Source organism: Chionomys nivalis, chromosome 25 (genome assembly GCF_950005125.1).
Source record: "Chionomys nivalis chromosome 25, mChiNiv1.1, whole genome shotgun sequence".
Taxonomy (NCBI): Eukaryota; Metazoa; Chordata; class Mammalia; order Rodentia; family Cricetidae; genus Chionomys; species Chionomys nivalis.
In genome coordinates, this window is record NC_080110.1 from 13,244,852 (window position 1) to 13,263,540 (window position 18,689).

General features: G+C 38.7%; 1 protein-coding gene across 4 annotated transcripts in view; it reads left to right on the forward strand.

Annotated features, from left to right (window-relative positions):
• Window positions 1-18,689, forward strand: part of Atp2b1 (ATPase plasma membrane Ca2+ transporting 1) — a 106,871-nt gene that overhangs the window by 68,489 nt on the left and 19,693 nt on the right. For all 4 annotated transcript variants that reach the window (XM_057757621.1, XM_057757623.1, XM_057757624.1 and 1 more), the window contains exons 4-12: window positions 996-1,250; window positions 1,342-1,467; window positions 5,222-5,362; window positions 7,891-7,929; window positions 8,633-8,794; window positions 10,170-10,384; window positions 12,641-12,883; window positions 14,154-14,395; window positions 17,253-17,490. In XM_057757621.1, coding sequence (XP_057613604.1) covers window positions 996-1,250; window positions 1,342-1,467; window positions 5,222-5,362; window positions 7,891-7,929; window positions 8,633-8,794; window positions 10,170-10,384; window positions 12,641-12,883; window positions 14,154-14,395; window positions 17,253-17,490 — 1,661 coding nt within the window. The remainder of the gene's footprint in view (window positions 1-995; window positions 1,251-1,341; window positions 1,468-5,221; window positions 5,363-7,890; window positions 7,930-8,632; window positions 8,795-10,169; window positions 10,385-12,640; window positions 12,884-14,153; window positions 14,396-17,252; window positions 17,491-18,689) is intronic.

Sequence of the window (18,689 nt, forward strand, 5' to 3'; positions counted from 1 at the left end):
AGGACCACCAGCCTGAAGATGTGACTCGGTTGCTGCTTACAGATGAGCAAAGAAAATGGCATCTTGAGGTGGAATTGGCTTGTGGATTTAGATACTGTGTATGTCTAGTGATCAAGTATGAGAGGCTTGATTTCAGCTTTGAAAGTGACTCTTCTGCTGATAAAATGGTACCAGACAGCCTTAAATGCTCCAGGAAACCCTTACAAGATGGCAAGCCTCATCCTTGGTTTGGTTTTATTCTGGAAGATGATAACTATTTAATGTCCTTTCCTCCTTTCCTTTTCTTCCCTCTAGGCCCTTTCATATACCCCCTTGTCCTTTTTTTATTGTCACATGCATATATGCATATACATATATTCCAGATACAACCTTTAAGACCAGCACCAGGAAGGCAGCAATGAAAGCCGGAACTCTGTGAGTTTGGCTCAGCCTGGTCTGCATAGTCAGTTCCAGGTCAGCCAGAGCTACACACAGAGACCCTGCCTTTTAAAGCCAAATAAAGGTATTGGTCATCCTGTCTTTCTTCAGCCCCCACTACCCTGATGAGTCTAGCAGCCAGCATCGGTGTCACAGCAGCCCTCACAGCACCGCAGCCTTAGGCATCGCTGAAGACTCAGATGGTCCTTGGCAGTCTCATCCGCAAAGCTCTGTGTAATTACGGTGTGCACACTTTAGACTTCACACAGCCTTTAGTGTGGACATGGCTGACAGGCAATAGGAAGCTGAAATTGTGGAAGCTGAAATGTTGGCTTCATTGGGTCTACCTGGAATGAAGCCGTACATGTCGCAGAGGCATGCCTAGAACTTCTGGAACCTGGAGTTTGGTCTTCTCCGCATGCTTCCTCCTTCCTGACACCCTCCGAAAGGTTCTTTAGAACCTTTATAGAGAGGTTGAGTTCAGTGGTGCTCAAAGCTCTGGGTAAAACTGATGAAGTAAAAAACCTGAAAGTAGTCACTGGGTTTTTGAAATTGCCATTTTGTTTCTTTGTGAATAGTTTGTGGAGAAGTCTCTGTCGGCGAAGAAGAAGGTGAGGGTGAAACCGGGTGGATTGAAGGAGCTGCGATCCTCCTGTCGGTGGTGTGTGTAGTGTTAGTGACGGCTTTCAATGACTGGAGTAAGGAGAAACAGTTCCGAGGTTTGCAAAGTCGAATCGAGCAGGAACAGAAGTTCACCGTCATCCGGGGCAGTCAAGTCATCCAGATACCGGTAGCTGACATTACTGTCGGAGACATTGCCCAAGTGAAGTATGGTAAGCCATGCGGGGCACCGCATCCACCTGTGAGATGCAGAGCTGTGCTGAATTTGTGGACCGCTCAGCATATCACTGCCTTCTGTTTCAGGCGATCTTCTTCCGGCCGACGGCATACTGATTCAAGGCAATGACCTGAAAATCGATGAGAGTTCATTGACTGGTGAATCTGATCATGTGAAGAAGTCTCTAGATAAGGATCCCTTACTTCTATCGGGTATGAATTTATAAACTTGAGTATTTTACTAAAAGCCAAGAAAACATTAACTTTACAATCTATGAAGATTTTAAAGCAATGACAGGTATATTGCAGATCTTGGAATACACAGTATATTTCATAAATGGGAATAGAATCCGAAAAGTAAAGAAATTTTAAAGATGGTGTTAATGATAAAACTCCAATATAAGTCTAATGATCTCTATTACACTTTTTCTATATCACATTTATTCTTGTCAACTATTAAAGTCAAATGTTAAAGAATGACTATAGGTTTAAGACAAAAATGCACTCTAATGATTTACAAAAAAAAAAAAAAAAAAAAAAGCTAGTTAGTTTTTGTTTTAAATAAAACCTAAAGTTTATGGCCAGGAGGTGCTGGCGTATGTATACCTTTAATCCAGCATGGGGTGGGGGTGAGGCAGAGACAGACAGATCTCTATGAGTTCAAGGCCAGCCTGGTCTACAGAGTGAATTCCAGGACAAGGCTCCAAAGCTACACAGAGAAACCCTGTCTTGAAAAATGAAACAAAACAAAATAAAAAAATGTCTGAAGTTTATGTAAGCAACTACCTCACTTAACTGTTAGGTAATTTGTCTGAAATGTAAACTGTTTATGTCAGGTTATATGAGGAATTGACAGTAGGAATACTCGAGTGACAGTCACATGTACAGTCAGAAATAAGTTTGAATTTACACGTTATAGGAACAGAGAAGAAGGATCAGCATAGGTGCAGGTACTGTTGGAAAGGAAGGTGTACATGTCTACTCAGGACACTTGTGGTCATTCATAAGAGTAATAACATAAACGAAGGTTATTTGGGATTGAAATTGAAAGGACGATGAAAACAATTGCAAGCTGCTACCTAAACACTAAATAAAAAGAAACCAGAAATGCCTCAGATTGTCTCTAAAAGAATGCTCAGTTTTTAATTTAAATTTCTGAGATTTCCTACTTTTAATCTTAAAATATCTTTAAAACATTTATGAAATTACTTGTCAGAGCTATAGTGTTAGATTAACTTTAATATTGGACTTGGGCCAATGTTAACCTATTTGTCTTCTATTATCAAATGTTCATAGAATGCTAATGTCTATAAATTGAAGATTTCTGCTGATTTGATAGTTAATAACTTTAATAGCTTAGCAGTTGTATTTTTTTCAGGCCTTTGTTAGCTTTATATTTTAATAGATTGAACATGACTTTATTGAACCAAAGTCAAACATACATATCATACCTTCATAAGTTAAGTTGTAATCACAACTTCAGAGCAGAACCTAAAATTAACCGTTATCTTTTGAAAATTTGTAATTATGATGAAAAATATTCCTGCAAAATAAAAATAGTAATCAAAAGTAACTATGCATTCATTTTTGAAAAGAATAGGTGTCAATTATCAAACAAAAAAATCAAGATTTGGGGTCAGACAATGATGGCACACACCTTTAATCCCAGCCCTTAGGAGGCAGAGGCAGGTGGATTTCTGTGAGTTTGAGGCCAGCCTGGTCTAAAAGAGCTAGTTCCAAGACAGACTTCAAAGCTGTCTCAGGAAAAACAAACAAAAACCCCCTCAAGGTTTGTATGCTGTTTGTCAGTATCCTAGCCACTTAGAGTGTCAATCCTATTTGAGTGTTTGTATTGATGTTCTTACAATTCATACCAAGGATGCATATCATCACTTGTATAAGAGTAATATCTGTACTCATTTTACTACTACTCTGCCATGTGTCTAAGAAGCTAAAATCAGTGTTAACGAGGTGAGACCCATAATCTTCCGAAGGGAACAGGAGAGTCCTAGTCTTATCCCTGAAGACTCCTTGGCTATTATGTTGGTCAACAGAGATAGCCTTGTGCTGCCTTTTGATATACATGCTTTATGGACTGCTTTGTATGTGTAGTTCATTTACCAAGTGCTTAGTTCTTTCAACCTGGTCCCTTAACCGAGCTCTGGTCCTCTGACAAAGATGACTGGTAAACTGTGCATATACTCGCTTTCCTAACATGCCAAGATACCAAGAGAACTCTATAAATTTCCATGTTCAAGAAAAGACTGAAATAACTTTGTACAGTCCCTTATCACAGTACGGGTGGGAAAGTTTCTCTGCATTTATTTCCCTGTTCCAAAAATGTACCAAAACCATGACATGCATTTATTTTTAAATTTACTCTCATGATGCCATCTCTCACTGCTGTTCTTGGCTTCTTAAATTTAGATTTTTAAAAGCAGTGTTCGGTTAGTGGTGGGATAGGACCTGAAGAAAAACTGTTTACTTTTCTTGAGCATGGTCACTGCTAACATTTGAGCAGATCTGGACTAAGGAAAAACAGAGCACAAAAACAAATCTGAAGAAACCCAGAATTGTTCAAAGAAATTGTCTTTTATACATGCTTATAAATATTGTCCTGCTGAATTTTCCATGCTTACCTTTTCTTTTCACTGACAACAAATGCAGTAATTAGTAAAACACAAAGAATGTAGGATGTTTTTCTTGTTTGGTTTCTTAGCAATAACAAACCAAAGGCCTTGAAAGTTCACTTTGAATAATTTACCCAATAATTTGTAGCCAAATGTGAATCCTAGTGACTGGAGTGCATGCATGAACTTTACAGTCTTATTAACAGATAACCCACACCCACTTGGTGTGTAAGACGGTGGAGGATACTGGAGAGTGTTAAGGAAATTGGTGGCCATAAGTGTCTATTATCTTCTGCCAGTACTAAATTGGATATTTGCCTTGTTCTTGATAATTGTATAACTTTAGGCAAATTTCTAGAAAATTATAATAATGTTTGTCAACTTGAAAGATTGTTGTGAAAGACATGGTCTGAAATCATTGTTCTTATCTATGTTGGAACATAGCTGTCTGGATTGGAATTTTATGTTAGAGTTGTAGTCAAGAAAATTGAGGTTGGTTAGTCTCAAATGAAGATACAGGGCTTGATCCAGTAGGCAGTGTTTAGAGTCAGAGATTACTGAATCTTAAGAAGGATGTTAAATTACACTGTAGGAATACTAAAACACGGGGATAAACTAGGGAGGCAGAGAAACAAGTTAGGGAGCTGTCAGTAACGTTGGCAAGCTGAGTTGAAAGCCTGTGTTAAAGGTTTAGGGTTGAGTATGGGAACATGTTTGTGCTGTGGAATTCTGGGCATAACCATATTTCTGTTTGAACGATATATTTTTTAGATGCTAACCCCCCTGCCCTTACATTCTTATGTTATAGCTACTACTGACTTCATTGAATACTCACACATTCCAAGCAATGTGCTAATTTTTCCTTTACAGGCTTTTTTGAGAAATATAAGTTGTATTACATCTTAAGAAATATAGGTTCTATAATCTGGTATTTTACACAAGGATTTGATGTGTTATTTTTCTTTTGTCACTTGGTAATAAAAGTTTAACCTCGCCGGGCGGTGGTGGCGCACGCCTTTAATCCCAGCACTCGGGAGGCAGAGGCAGGCGGATCTCTGGGAGTTCGAGGCCAGCCTGGTCTACAAGAGCTAGTTCCAGGACAGGAACCAAAAAGCTACGGAGAAACCCTGTCTTGAAAATCAAAAAAAAAAAAAAAGTTTAACCTCATATGACTGATTGCATTAAGCACAAGAGTTTAAGATTCAGTATGTTAGTGTGCTTTTCAATATATTAGTGTGCTTTATTAAATCTTGTTTATTAAAAACAGTATGACTGAAATTTGAAATTGTTGGAGGGAAAGCTATTATAATTTTTTACAAAGTTCTCTGTTCTTAAAGGTACTCATGTAATGGAAGGCTCTGGAAGAATGGTGGTTACAGCTGTAGGTGTGAATTCTCAAACTGGAATTATCTTTACCTTACTTGGAGCTGGAGGTGAAGAAGAAGAAAAGAAAGATGAGAAGAAAAAAGAAAAGAAGAGTAGGTGTAGTAGTTGGCTGTAAGAATTGGAAATAACAGTGACTGGGAATCTTCAAAACTGGTCCTGAAATTGAGCTCTTTCATGACACTGTGATATGAAAATGTAATGTAATGTTAATTACCTGATGCACTCTCAAGAGCAAAAATGGTTTTCATTAGTGCACCATGCCCCTCTACCACAGGAAGAGACAGAGTCAGCATACACTCAGTACTTCAGTTTGGCCTTCAGCCTGTTTGTTCTCTGCTCATTTGATCATCACTATGAATTCAACTCTCCCTTCCTGTTCTCGCTTGGTTTTTAATCTTCAGATTTTCGCCTTTCTTGTGTTCCGTTCTATACATACATGGTGAATGTGTGCACACAGACTAGGGCTGCACTTTGACAGTTTCTGCTTGTCTTGACATACTGACCCATCATTCAATGTCAAGATCTTTCATTTTGACTGTTTCGGCTGTCTCTCCAGGAGATCTGTCAGCAGACTTTGATAGCATATAGTTTATCCACAGAGCTCTTAGAGCAAACGGATAAATACACAGACATCTCAGAATGTAAATAAGTTCAGGGTATGCCTCTTTAGAATGCCCTCCTGTACCATTTCCTGGTATCCTCTGCACTGTTCATCTCACTCAGAGGCACCTTTCAGGGACTCCTTTTCCTTTGCCTTGGCAGCAGTTAGTGTCCTGTAATCATTTGGATTTAATTTTCGTTAGGATGTAAGCCTATATTTTGGTTTCTTGGGTCTTTTAAGATCTAAAAAAAAATTGCATGGCTAAAATTCTGACTTGCCATACTATATCATTGTTTTTAATCTGTTGTTTTTTGAGAGTTTGTTGCTGTGGTTTATCATGCTGAGCCTAGAACCCAGAATCAGCCCCACAGTAGAGGTGCATGTTTGCATGAACTATTTTTAAGCCAGGGTTTCATATTCTGCCTTGGGCTAGTCTAGAATTCAGTGGGTAGCCCAGGTTGACTTGAACTTGAGGCAGTCATCCTGCTTGAAAGTACTGGCATTACAGGCATGAGCCATGGCACCTGGCTTGCCTCAGAGCTCCTAATAGTTTCATGGGTTGTTTGTTCTTTTTGTGTTGTATTTTCATGGGAAGTTCTTATTTTAAGTAAAATGTATTAGAAAATTTCTTTAGGTTGAGAGTGTAGCTCAGTGTTAGAGAACATCATGGCATGCTCAGTCTCTGTGTTCATTTCCCAACACCAGGGGTGGGACAGGTGAAATGTTGTGCCTCAGGTTGAGGGTGGCTAGCCCCTTGTTCTAGATTTCTCCACTTCAGTAATGCAGGCAGCCCTTGATGAGCCACCATAGGCTTCCTGAAACCTGGTAGCAGTGGTTACTGAGGGGTTTGCACACTCCATCTTCATCTGTCTTACTCTTACTGCTAGGAAAGTGACCTCATGGAGGGTTGTGTAACTTGATCAGGTAGCAAGTGTGTGATCAAACTCCTTTTGCTCTTTCCTCTCCTGATACACAGGAGTCGAACATCATTGGATCCTATAAAAAGAAGTGTGTTAATGACTGATCTTTCTGACCTTACAGAAGCGTTTCTGATAAGCCCTAGCCCCCAGTGTCTTTTCCAAGTGCTTTTGTTAGTCCAGCCTGGAATAGCCCTAGGGATTAACATCAAAACCATTGTTTACCTTTTTTTTTTTTGCTTTTCGCTTCTCTCTCCTCCTTCCCTCCAACTCTCCTATTCTCTTGACTACTTAGTTGTCTAATCAGACACAGCCCAGGCTAATCTGTCTCCATGCCCTGTCCATTTGCTTGCCAGCATAGAATGTAGCTTTCTCCTGTCCAGACCTGAGCTCACTGACGGTAGCTAGGTGTTCTCTTACTATCGCTTCATCTAGCCCAAGCTTCTGTTCTTTCCTGACGTATGTTCCAGGTTTCCCAGCTTGAAGATGCTCTTCTTGATAGTGCAGTTGGAAGGAAAGGGGCTGGTTTGCTTGTTCCGAACAGTAGACCTGCCCGTCCCCTCCTTGACTATTGCCTCAGACGCATGTATTCTCTGTATTCTGTGATTCTAAGCTAATTTAGGGGGTTTCTTTGGTAATCATCCTGGCATGTTAATATTTGCTTTTACTAACTTGCCTCCCTGTCTTCTACATCTTCTCATTCTCGTTCTCACTATAGCTCCCCTGTATGCCTGTTTTCTTTTTATAGCATCCCTCCCTCCCTTCCTCCCTCCCTCTCTATCCTCTCCTTTTCTGCTTTCTCAGGGTTAGGTCTGTATTTAGCTTGTCAATCTCTTGTACCATATTCGGGCTTATAACTTACAAAAGAATAAAGTCTTGTGCAGAAATACAGTATACATGCCCTAAATTGTTTTGGAATATTCTCCCGTGGTGAGATGTAGGAAGTGATTGACGCAAGTCAACAAGCTGGTGTTTTCTTTTTGTATACTTGTACACCATTGTGTAACAATTCCCTTATAGAAATGTGAACTACCTCTGCATAATTTAGCATGGCCGTATTCATTTCTTTTGGAAAGCTTTAATTCCCATTTTGTTCCTACAGATAAGAAACAAGATGGAGCTATTGAGAACCGCAACAAAGGTAAATTGAGGAAAAGAAAAAGTACAGTTAGCTTGTTTTCATTATCTCCAAAAATAGATCTGCTGTGTACTATATTTATCCAAAATTAGGGTACATGTGGCAGGGAACATCAGCAATGTTAGCTTGGGTTGCCCTCTGTTGCCAGTGCCGTAGTCATGCTGTTTCTACGGTCTTAAGAGGGTGTTAATTATGACTTGTGCTACTATGCTTAGGCAGCTTTCCACATAAGGGTTTCAAGTGTTCTAACATACCTGAAATGTTACTGTGTAATTGGTAGAAAATACAATTGTATAGTTAGTTGGTAGCAAAAATGCCTAAGAATCTGTAGAGTGTAAATTATATTTAAAAGTCTATAAATATGCATATTTTTATATGAAATCATATCTAATATTCTGTATTGATCGTAAGTTAATGAGAGGGATCTGTAGTCTTTGGATATGGCCTAATCCCTAACATCGCATGAAAAGAAATTAGTATTCTTAGTTCTTTATTTAAGGACTGTGTATGCCTCATTCCTGTCACTGAATGCCACTGTTGTCTTATTCTCTCTGTGTAGGTACTCCCATTACACATACACACAGAGCGCTGAATGTTTATGGTTCAGCCTTTTTCCTGTAACAAACTTTGTAAAAAAAAAAAAAAAAGTTTCAAAATGTTAATCATGCCTTTAAATGCAGCAAAATTGTGTTTTTTCTGAACCTAGCAAAAGCCCAGGATGGTGCAGCCATGGAAATGCAGCCTTTAAAAAGTGAAGAGGGAGGAGATGGTGATGAAAAAGACAAAAAGAAAGCAAATTTGCCAAAAAAAGAAAAGTCCGTTTTACAGGGGAAACTTACAAAACTGGCTGTTCAGATTGGCAAAGCAGGTATGACCCGAGAATGGGTGTTGGTTCTGAAGTGCATCTGTGCTTTCTTACCTGAGAGGGTCTCTCAACACAGCAAGGACTGGCAAGTGTAAAGGATGTTGGAGTTAAAATATTTTTTATTTTGTATGGGGCCTTTTGATTACCATAGACATTCATAATGGGATTATGGCATATGGGCCATTACCCCTTCTGTCAGTGAGCTAGTCAATCAGTGATTAAGTTAAAATTAGTGCCTGAATTTGCTTAATTTACAAGGCCTTGTAAACCTCTCTAAACTTTTAGGGTCAGTAATGAAAAGGGACTATCAGGGATGTGATTTTGTACAAATTGTCAAACCTTAACAGTTTCTTAGCACACATTGTGCTCAGCCTTCTATTGACTGGCTATGAAAAAATATGTTTTTGTAAGCATAATTTCGCTACCCTGAAAACACAGGTGATTGTGAAGCTGAGACACTAAAATGCTGCCTTCACTAGAAAGTGCCTGTGAAACCTAGGACCGCTGCCCTTGAAGGGGCAAAGAAGCCTGTGGGTGAGGTAGCCCTTGCCCAGAGTCACCACCTTTTACAGGCGACTGTGTCAACAGCATACGTTCTGAGAGTCATGCAGCCAGCAGCATCGGGTGGCAGTTAGGATAACAGGTGAAGCAGCCTGTGTTCTGTACTCAATAAGCTCATTTCTAATAGTAAATACATATGCATATTAATCACTAAAACATGGTGTTGACTAATACTGTTGGAAAGTTTAGACTTGAGGTGGTAATAGCATTTAGTAGCTACTACATAGGGTATTAGACCCAGATATTTAGACTTGCTTTATGTTTTAGTATTCATTTTTAAGAGGCTAAATAATATAGAAGGGCAAATGTTTTGTAGTATATAGTTAAAGTTTATTTTTCTAAGTTAATTCATCAGTGAAGATGGATTAAAAGTAAATTAGGAAATGATCCAGGTAGTATACTTTTATGTGTATACTTTTAAATGTAGTTAATTTAATTTTGAGACTCTAAGATGGCCGGGCTTCATGTATCTTTCAGAATGTTGAGCATTGCAAGCACTAGCCTACACTGATCTGTTGGTATTCGCTTGTATTTGCTTCTTGCTTTACCTAGGCCTTCGAAGACAAGGCACAGTTGTCAAGGAACCACAGAAGCTCCTCTCTTAGTCTCTGGAGTCAGGATTATACCTAGAAGCAAAACTTAAATCTGACAGGGGTCAGATGTGATAAATGAAGTACAAATTGGAGATAACAGTTTCCCGGAAAAATTAAAATAGACATAACTTATCGAGTTATAAAATAGCCTTACAGTGCTAATACAGTTGGCAGTGGGTAATGTCTGCACTATTTAAACAATTGCCGCTTTTCTGTCTTTAAAGGTCTGCTGATGTCTGCCATCACAGTTATCATCCTAGTATTATATTTTGTGATCGATACCTTCTGGGTCCAGAAGAGACCATGGCTTGCTGAGTGCACACCAATCTACATACAGTACTTTGTGAAGTTCTTCATTATTGGAGTCACCGTTTTAGTAGTTGCTGTGCCCGAAGGCCTTCCATTGGCAGTCACAATCTCACTGGCTTATTCAGTCAAGGTTCGTGGGATCAGTCGGTAGACGTGATGTTTAAAGCCTTGGCTGGTTTAGAAAATGCATACCCGGTACATCCTTTTCTGGTCTGGAAAGTGGAGGGTTTCCATATCCATAAAAGTGCAGGTAGTGATTTCACTATTTTTGTGTACTTCGTGAAGAGCAGCAGCTTGGTGAGGTCTTACCCTCCCTCCCCCTTCCCATCTGTAAAATCAAGGCCAGGATATGTGCAGGTTAGAATACTTACTGCACAAGAGTGAGGACATTTTACTTGAGACCAGTTCCTGAGGCCACATGTTTCTACAGTGTAGTCTTCCCACTTGTGGGCAGGGTTTTATTTCCAAGAACAGTTCACATAGATGTACATGTAAACCCTCTGACTCCCTTCCCGTAGCTGCAAAGTCCTGCTCGTTCTGGCCCTCGCTCTTGTCCCTGTCAGTGCTCATCCGCCTCACTCTCCCTGCTGGTTTCTGAGTATTCCTTCTACCTCTTTTCTTCCATTTCAGCTTTACGGGTTACACTTAACACAAGAATGCTGGTCTTGTAATTCATGAAGTTATTTGGTTAATAACATTTCTGATGGGGAAAAATCTAACCAGTCAGCTTCTGTGCTTACATTTTTCCTTCAGTATTCCAAATGTTTTACAAATGGCCAGTCATAAGAATGTGTCTTGCTTACTGTTTGAACTTTTTCTTAATTTACTGTGTCTGTGCATTTGTGTGCATGTGGAAGTCAGAGTACAGCTGGCTGGAGTGGATTCTTTCCTTCTGCCGTGTGGGACCCTGAGATCCAACTTAGGTCACTAGGCTTGATAACAAGCTGCTTTTTTGTTTGGTTGGATGTTTGTTTTTCAAGACAGGGTTTCTCTGTAGCTTTGAGCTTGTCCTGGAACTAGCTCTTATTGACCAGGCTGGCCTCGAACTCAGAGATCTGCCTACCTCTGCTTTCCGAGTGCTGGGATTAAAGCTGTGCGCCACCACTGCCTGGCTGTGAGCAGCTTTCACCCACTAAGCCACCTTGCGGGTTCCCACTCTTTATTTTCTTTTCAGGCATTTAACACGATTTATATAGTTTAAAAATTATGATATGATAAGATATTTACAGAACACAGTTTAACCATCTATTTGTACTTTTCTGGTGCTTTAAAATAATTAGAATAAATACTGATTTGACAAACCACCCACTTTATCAGTATTGTCATTAGTTCATTTTGTAGTCATTAATGGTGTTAATTTTTCAGTTGATCAGAAAGATGCAGGTAAGTTGATTTGTGTTCCTTGAATAGAAGAGTGAGACCATTTTGCCTAAAGTCCTTTCAGCTTGTGTTAAATGTCTGTTTGGGCCTAATATGATTACCTTCTGTTTTTTCACTGTGCTGTGGTCTTTCTACATCCCGTCAGTTTCCTAAAATTCAACCTATTTCCTCTACTGCAGATTTTATACTTTCAGTTTCTTGTATCCAGACCATAAGTAACTTTGGAAGTATACATTTCTCTTTTCTATGCTTACTCAAAAACTGGGGTTTTTTATATTCTCCTATGATTTTAGTTATGGGTGGAGAAACATTGGAAATGAATTCTTGTAATCGTGTGTGTGTGTGTGTGTGTGTGACTTTAACTCAAATATCTTTTTCAACTATTGTGAAAAGTCTTGGCATCTTTGAAACTGTCCTCCTTGGTTACAAATGAAAGCAGTGACATGCACTTTGATCCTAAGGATGAAAATTTCTAGCATTTGGATTGGATGCAAATGACTCGGTCATGTCTTTGAATGTTAACTCAGCCTGTAAAGGGGAGGAAGCAACCACCATCACAAATTTTTCATTTTGTCTGACTAAAGCTATGTTGTTGGAAATTGCTGAGGAGTCTTTATCTTGTACTTACTGAGACTTGGCCCTTTGTCTTGCATCACTATAATTACTACTGTGCCTACAGGCGACAGTCGTGAAAGTAAGGCAGTTCACTAGTGTCTCTCAAGCATGTAGCGCCCAAATGTAGATGCTGAGATCTCTGTTGGGTTATGTGATGCATCAGTACCATGTTTGAAACCATTAAGTGCTGGTAGTGTTTTAAAAGCTGATATTTGGCTTATTTGAGTAGGTCAAATATTCTAAAATCCTTCCAGTGTTAAGCTGATATTTTTTAAGCTGTGTTTGTATTAATTGATTTTATCATTGTAATGTAATGAAGTGGTTGTCCTTCTGTGTAGTTTAACTGTTTTAGATTGTTGGTTTTGTTCTGTTCTGGTTCTTGTCACTGTAGAAAATGATGAAGGATAATAACCTAGTGAGGCACCTGGATGCTTGTGAAACCATGGGGAACGCGACAGCTATTTGTTCAGATAAAACAGGGACATTGACAATGAACAGAATGACAGTCGTCCAAGCTTATATAAATGAAAAGCATTATAAAAAGGTTCCTGAGCCAGAAGCCATTCCACCAAATATTTTGTCCTATCTAGTAACAGGAATTTCTGTGAATTGTGCTTATACATCAAAGATATTGGTAAGATTTCTTTAATTTATATGCATGAGGATTATTGTTTATGATATGATTAATATATGATCTGTTACTTGTTTATTATTACTGTTTCTGTGTGCCTGGTGTTGTGTGGGCACCTGTGGAGGTCAGAGGAGGAAGTGGTCTTTCCTTCTGAGTTTACTTGTGTTCCAGGAGTCAAACTCATGTTTCTGGGCGTGTACAAGTGTCATAACCCCTAAGCCATCTGCTAACCCACACTTGTGCATCTTTTTATCTTTAATTTCTGGTATTCAGAAACTTTGATGCCTTATAGTCAGAACACCAGGCTACGGTCTCATGTTTATTGTTAATTTGCAGTGGCAGGTATAGAACAAAGGACCTGTGTCTGTTAAATCAGTGTCCTGCCCCCATTTTATTCCCAGCCCACACACTAATACTAAATTCATAGTACTAAATTACTGTTACTACGTTCATTTCTGTAAAAGACCTGCCTGCCTTTCTCATAATAGAGCACCCAGTGTCAATTTAAAGAAATCCTTGAACCTACTGTCAGTAGCGTCCTTCATATGTGCTTGTTCCACTATTTTATTTCTCAGTAGTTCCTACCCATAAAGTTGTCTTTAAACCTTTTAAAGGTTCATAAAGTAATCATAGATTCTGTGAGAACTTTATTAAGGTATTCTCAACTTTGCAAGCTTCAAATTTTAAACAGAAAGTATAACATGTGTGTTTGACTTTTTATTGTGTAGCAATTTCTTAAATCTTTGGGCAGAAATTATATTGCAAGTTGCTTAATGAGAACATGAATGGGTCTATGAGGAAGTTAGGAGAGTCTGGATCTTGCCATTTACTAGCAAAAAGCCTGAGTTTTTACTTTCTATACTTACAAATAAGGGTTTTGTTTTGAATTACTTAATATATAGATATTCAATGAAAACAAAAAGAAAAAAGGAGTTAAAATTAAGTCCTATTCTGTGTGAAGAATTAACTATAAGATAGATACATCTTATGTCATTTAATTATAAGTCATAAGTCTCCTGTTTATATAGCTACTGAAGCCACAGCCATTGTAGCTGGAAAGCTCGACAGAAGTTCACTTGATTAGCAACTGGCTGTACTGTACCCTTCCCTAGACTCCTTTCTACCTTACATCTGTCCTTCCTTGAAATTCTCATATTAGAAAATATTTTCTACATCATTTTGTTTCAGAAGCTATATTCTGTTTTACATTTTAAGTTAAATGTTTAATAGGGAAGCAAGGTAATGATAGCTTCTAACCCTTACTCTTTTACAGCCACCAGAGAAAGAGGGTGGATTACCTCGTCATGTGGGTAATAAAACAGAGTGTGCCTTGTTGGGATTTCTACTGGATTTAAAGCGGGATTATCAAGATGTTAGAAATGAAATACCAGAAGAAGCACTGTACAAAGTCTATACCTTCAATTCTGTTAGGAAGTCCATGAGTACAGTCCTGAAAAATTCAGATGGAAGTTTCCGGATCTTCAGCAAGGGTGCTTCTGAGATAATGCTGAAAAAGTAAGTGTGAAGTGCTTAAATGAACAATCTGACTTTTGGACATGAAATCCCTCTGTGTGGTTGTTTCTTTCCTTTGTGAGCATTGTACATTTGATAACATCACAACTATTGCATACTTTCTGGTGTCCAGAGATCTGCCTGCTGTGTTCTGCCTCTCAACTCTGTAGCTTCTAATTTCTCAGCATTTTGCTCTAGGGAAAATAAGCCTATTACATTTAGTGTGGTAGTTTAAATAAGGTCAACTTCATTGCTTTGAGTTTTTTTTTTTTAATAGATATTGATACCAATATTTTATATAATCTTGAAAAATCTTTTGTTTTTTGTTTGGTTGGCTTGGGATTTATTTATTTATTTTTTGTTTTGTTTTTTGAGACAGGGTTTCTCTGTGTAGTCCTGGCTGCCTTGAAACTAGCTTTGTAGACTAGATTGGCCTTGAATTCAGAGATCCTCCTGCCTCTGCCTCCTGTGTGCTAGGATTAAAGGCGTGCACCACTACTGCCCAATTTTCTATTGATATAAATAGAAAGTCCCCATTTGTATCCAAGGGAAATTTATATTTATATTTTATATGTAATCTTTGTTTCTTACTGTCCTTTATAGTTCCCTAGTTTCAAAGTTAACATTCCATATAGAAACATATAATTTCCTATTAGCTATGTTATTACAGCTATTAAAATTATTTTGTTTTTTTATTCTAATAGAGAACTATCAAAAAACATAAAAGCAATTTTGGAAAATTGGAGTTACTATTAAAGCATTTTGAATGTTTCTATTGTTGATTTACTTGTATATGGTTTATAATTTAATGTATTTTAATGTACGCTTGACACATTATAGTCTTAATAGCCTTAAGAGGCTAAGTAAATTTTTAAAAGCAACTTTTGGTAAGTTGATACAAGTTATTTTACTGTTTTGTTTTAGTTTTTGTTTTAATAAAGAATTTCATGTAACTCAGGCTATATCCCTGTGCCCCCATCTCCCAAATGCTGGTACTATAGGCATTTGCCACCATTCCTGCTTATGCAGTACTGGGGATCTAACCTAGGCTTCTTTGAGCTTTTAGAGGAGAGATTGCATTTAAAATGGGTGTGGATATGAATTGAGAACTTCAAGGGGACAGGATGGAATGTGCTGGAAAACATCTTCTTGTATAGCTAAGCAAGAAGTGAGAAGGTGTTGTGAGACCTAGGTTACAATCGTCTTTCTCTTATCTCCAGCACACTTAGTTATGCGATTTCATTCAGTGTGACAGGGTAGGAACCTGTTGTAGACCTGGTTTGCTTGGTAACAGATATGGTAATGGCAAAGGAGGGGCTTTTTTTTTTTTTTTATCAAAGTCAATCAAACATTGACTCTTTCCTTCAACTAATTAGCTTTGAAATCTGAGTCAGAATTTTTTCTCCTTACTTTCCATTCTCCATTAGAAAAGGGGGTGGCAACCAGCAGCTAAGCAAAGCCAAGCCAGTAAATTCCTCCCATAGAGCTTGTTGTGTAGTAAGTGCACAGTAACTCACAGTTATGTTTATATTCTGCTTAAAGACTTGAGTGTTAGAATGATCAGGTGAGAATGAGAAACCAGATAATACCATTAGAGCATTTGTCATCGAAGCGCTGTGTCTGAACGCTAGACATGGTGGTGCGTGTGTCTAGATGTGTATCCCCTAGCGTTTGAAAGTCATGGGCTACATAATGAAACCCCGTTCAAAAAACAGAAACAAGAAGGCTGTGACTGGAAGCCATTCCTGAATCAGGAACTGATTCGAGGTCAGGGGGAAAGGAGTGACTGGTGCCAGGGATGGATGAAATGGCTGTTGCTGTCACACAGGAGCTCAGGCTGAGAGCTGAGAGCCACGGGAAAGAAGGGACACGGTTACAAAGGAATGAACACTCATTCCTCAGTACCACTGAGAGAAAAGAAACGTGTCACTTAGGAGGTGATAATGCTTTGGGGATGAAGAAGCCAGTGTTCATGTGAAATTTTTAAGTTACCTAAAACAATTGGGGTAATGTTAATGCCAACTGCACAGGCAGTGAGCAGGCAGCATTCAGTTCAGCACTGACGAAAGCCTTAGAAAACAGAATGGTGGAGATTTAAAAGACACTTCCGTGGCTGGGCGGTGGTGGTGCACACATTTAATCCCAGCACTCAGGGAGGCAGAGGCAGGCAGATCTCTGTGAGTTCAAGGTCACCTGGTCTACAGAGCAGTTCCAGGACAGCTGGACAAACACAGAGAAATCGTATCTCAAAAAAAAAAAAAAAAAAAAAGAAAAGAAAAAGAAAAGAGAGAGAGCACCAAGACACTTCCATGGAAACACATAGAAGGGCATCACAAAAAGAGGAATATAGAAGATGTGACTTCACTACCTTCTAGGGGGAGTCTTGGAGTTAGTTTCACTAAAAATTAAACTATTTGATGTAATCTCTCTCTTATAAAATGCCTATTTTGATATTTTAACAAAAAGATTCTTTTTTCTTTTGTGGTTAAAACAATATAGGTGATGAAATAACCTCACAGGTAAGGGGTTAATTTGAACTTACCCTGTTTATTTAAAAGGAAAAAATATTTTGTGTTACCACTTGAGAATCTTTGTAAAAATGTTTTTAAAACGGCATTTCCCAAAAAGAAAATCTAGAGACTGTCCGTGGTAACTGGTTAAGAACCATAAATAAGAGCCATACAGGTGAGAACTATTTAGTCAAGGGGCGAGTAAACTAGTCTGTAAAATGCACCGTGTAAGATTCCCTCATTTCCTGATGTCAGATCCCATGAGCTCCCTTGCCCTTGCAGTTCTCTTAAATGATATCACCTCTTACTTTTGTTAATTATTGATGTTTGCATTCATTGTTCCCTTTTAGGTGTTTCAAAATCTTGAGTGCTAATGGTGAAGCAAAAGTATTCCGGCCCAGGGACCGTGATGATATTGTAAAAACTGTGATTGAGCCAATGGCATCAGAAGGCCTGAGAACCATATGCCTTGCGTTCAGAGATTTTCCAGCAGGAGAACCAGAACCAGAGTGGGATAATGAGAATGATGTCGTCACTGGCCTTACTTGCATTGCTGTTGTGGGGATTGAAGATCCCGTGAGGCCTGAGGTGGTGAACTTTCCTATTCTACATGTGTGGGATCCTGTGCTATAGTAGATCTAGGCATTAGCCATATCCAGTCTTCCAGTACCATTCCTGATGTTCCGTGATCTTTACTCTGTGAACCAAAGATGAGTGGAACCATAATGTAGCAATGATAAAAGAGCATACAGTACCCTGCTGCTATCAGTGAGGCAGTTGCCACGGTGTCCTGTGTGGTTATAGCACCATAACCTAGCACAGTTAGGTTTTATTCTGCAGACTGGGACCATCCAGTAGAGCTCTCAGTGAAGGTAGAAATGCCTGTGATACTGGCTGTGTCTGTCTACCCTGTTCTTGCGGTGTGACAAGTACAACTGGAAAACTGAATTTTTGACTTTATTTCAATTTAAACATCTGCCACATCTGATAGAAGGGAACACTAGATTTTGCCACTTAAATTAATTGAAATTTTTGTGTGCTTACTGACTTTTGGTTTTGAAGTGTATTCCAGACACTGTTCTATATACTAGAGTCAGAAAGAGTTTAGACATCTGGTCACTGGCTTCAAAGAAGTCAGTATTTTGGGTGATAGTGGATATAGTATTTGATGTTAGTACATTGCCAGTTATATACAGAGCATATTGTATAATTGGAGACCAAGGTATTATCAGCCTAATCTAAAGCAGTAGCATCTTTTTTATTGTTTTCTCTGCTATGTTCACATATAACTTTATTTAGTGCTTACCAGGTGGTTATATTATTAATTACTCTGATTTGACAGAGAAAAATGTTGAGATATATGGTCTATGAACAATAGACAGTATATTCAAATCCCAGCTCTAACTCTAAAACAAAAGTTTAAAAGACCATTAAACTGTATTTCCCACTACAGGGTTTAAATAAGACTTAAAGGTTGATTAATTGTCTTGAGTCTCAAGGGATACGAGCTAAAGAAGGTAGGGCAGGGAGCCTTGGGAACATAGTACATCTAAGCAAAGAAGGAACAAAGCAAAAAATACTTTTGTTCAATACATTATCAAGCCATTTATCCAACCATTAATACTGGACAACCTTCTGAGAACAGGAAATACTGACTTCAGTGAGCAAAATCATGAGAGAATGTATATTCTGGAAGAAAATACCCCAGTAGTACAAGGATACCTGGACAGTATGCCACTGGAGAGGAAAGGCTTTGTGGAGAATACTGACAGTCCCTGCTCTCATAA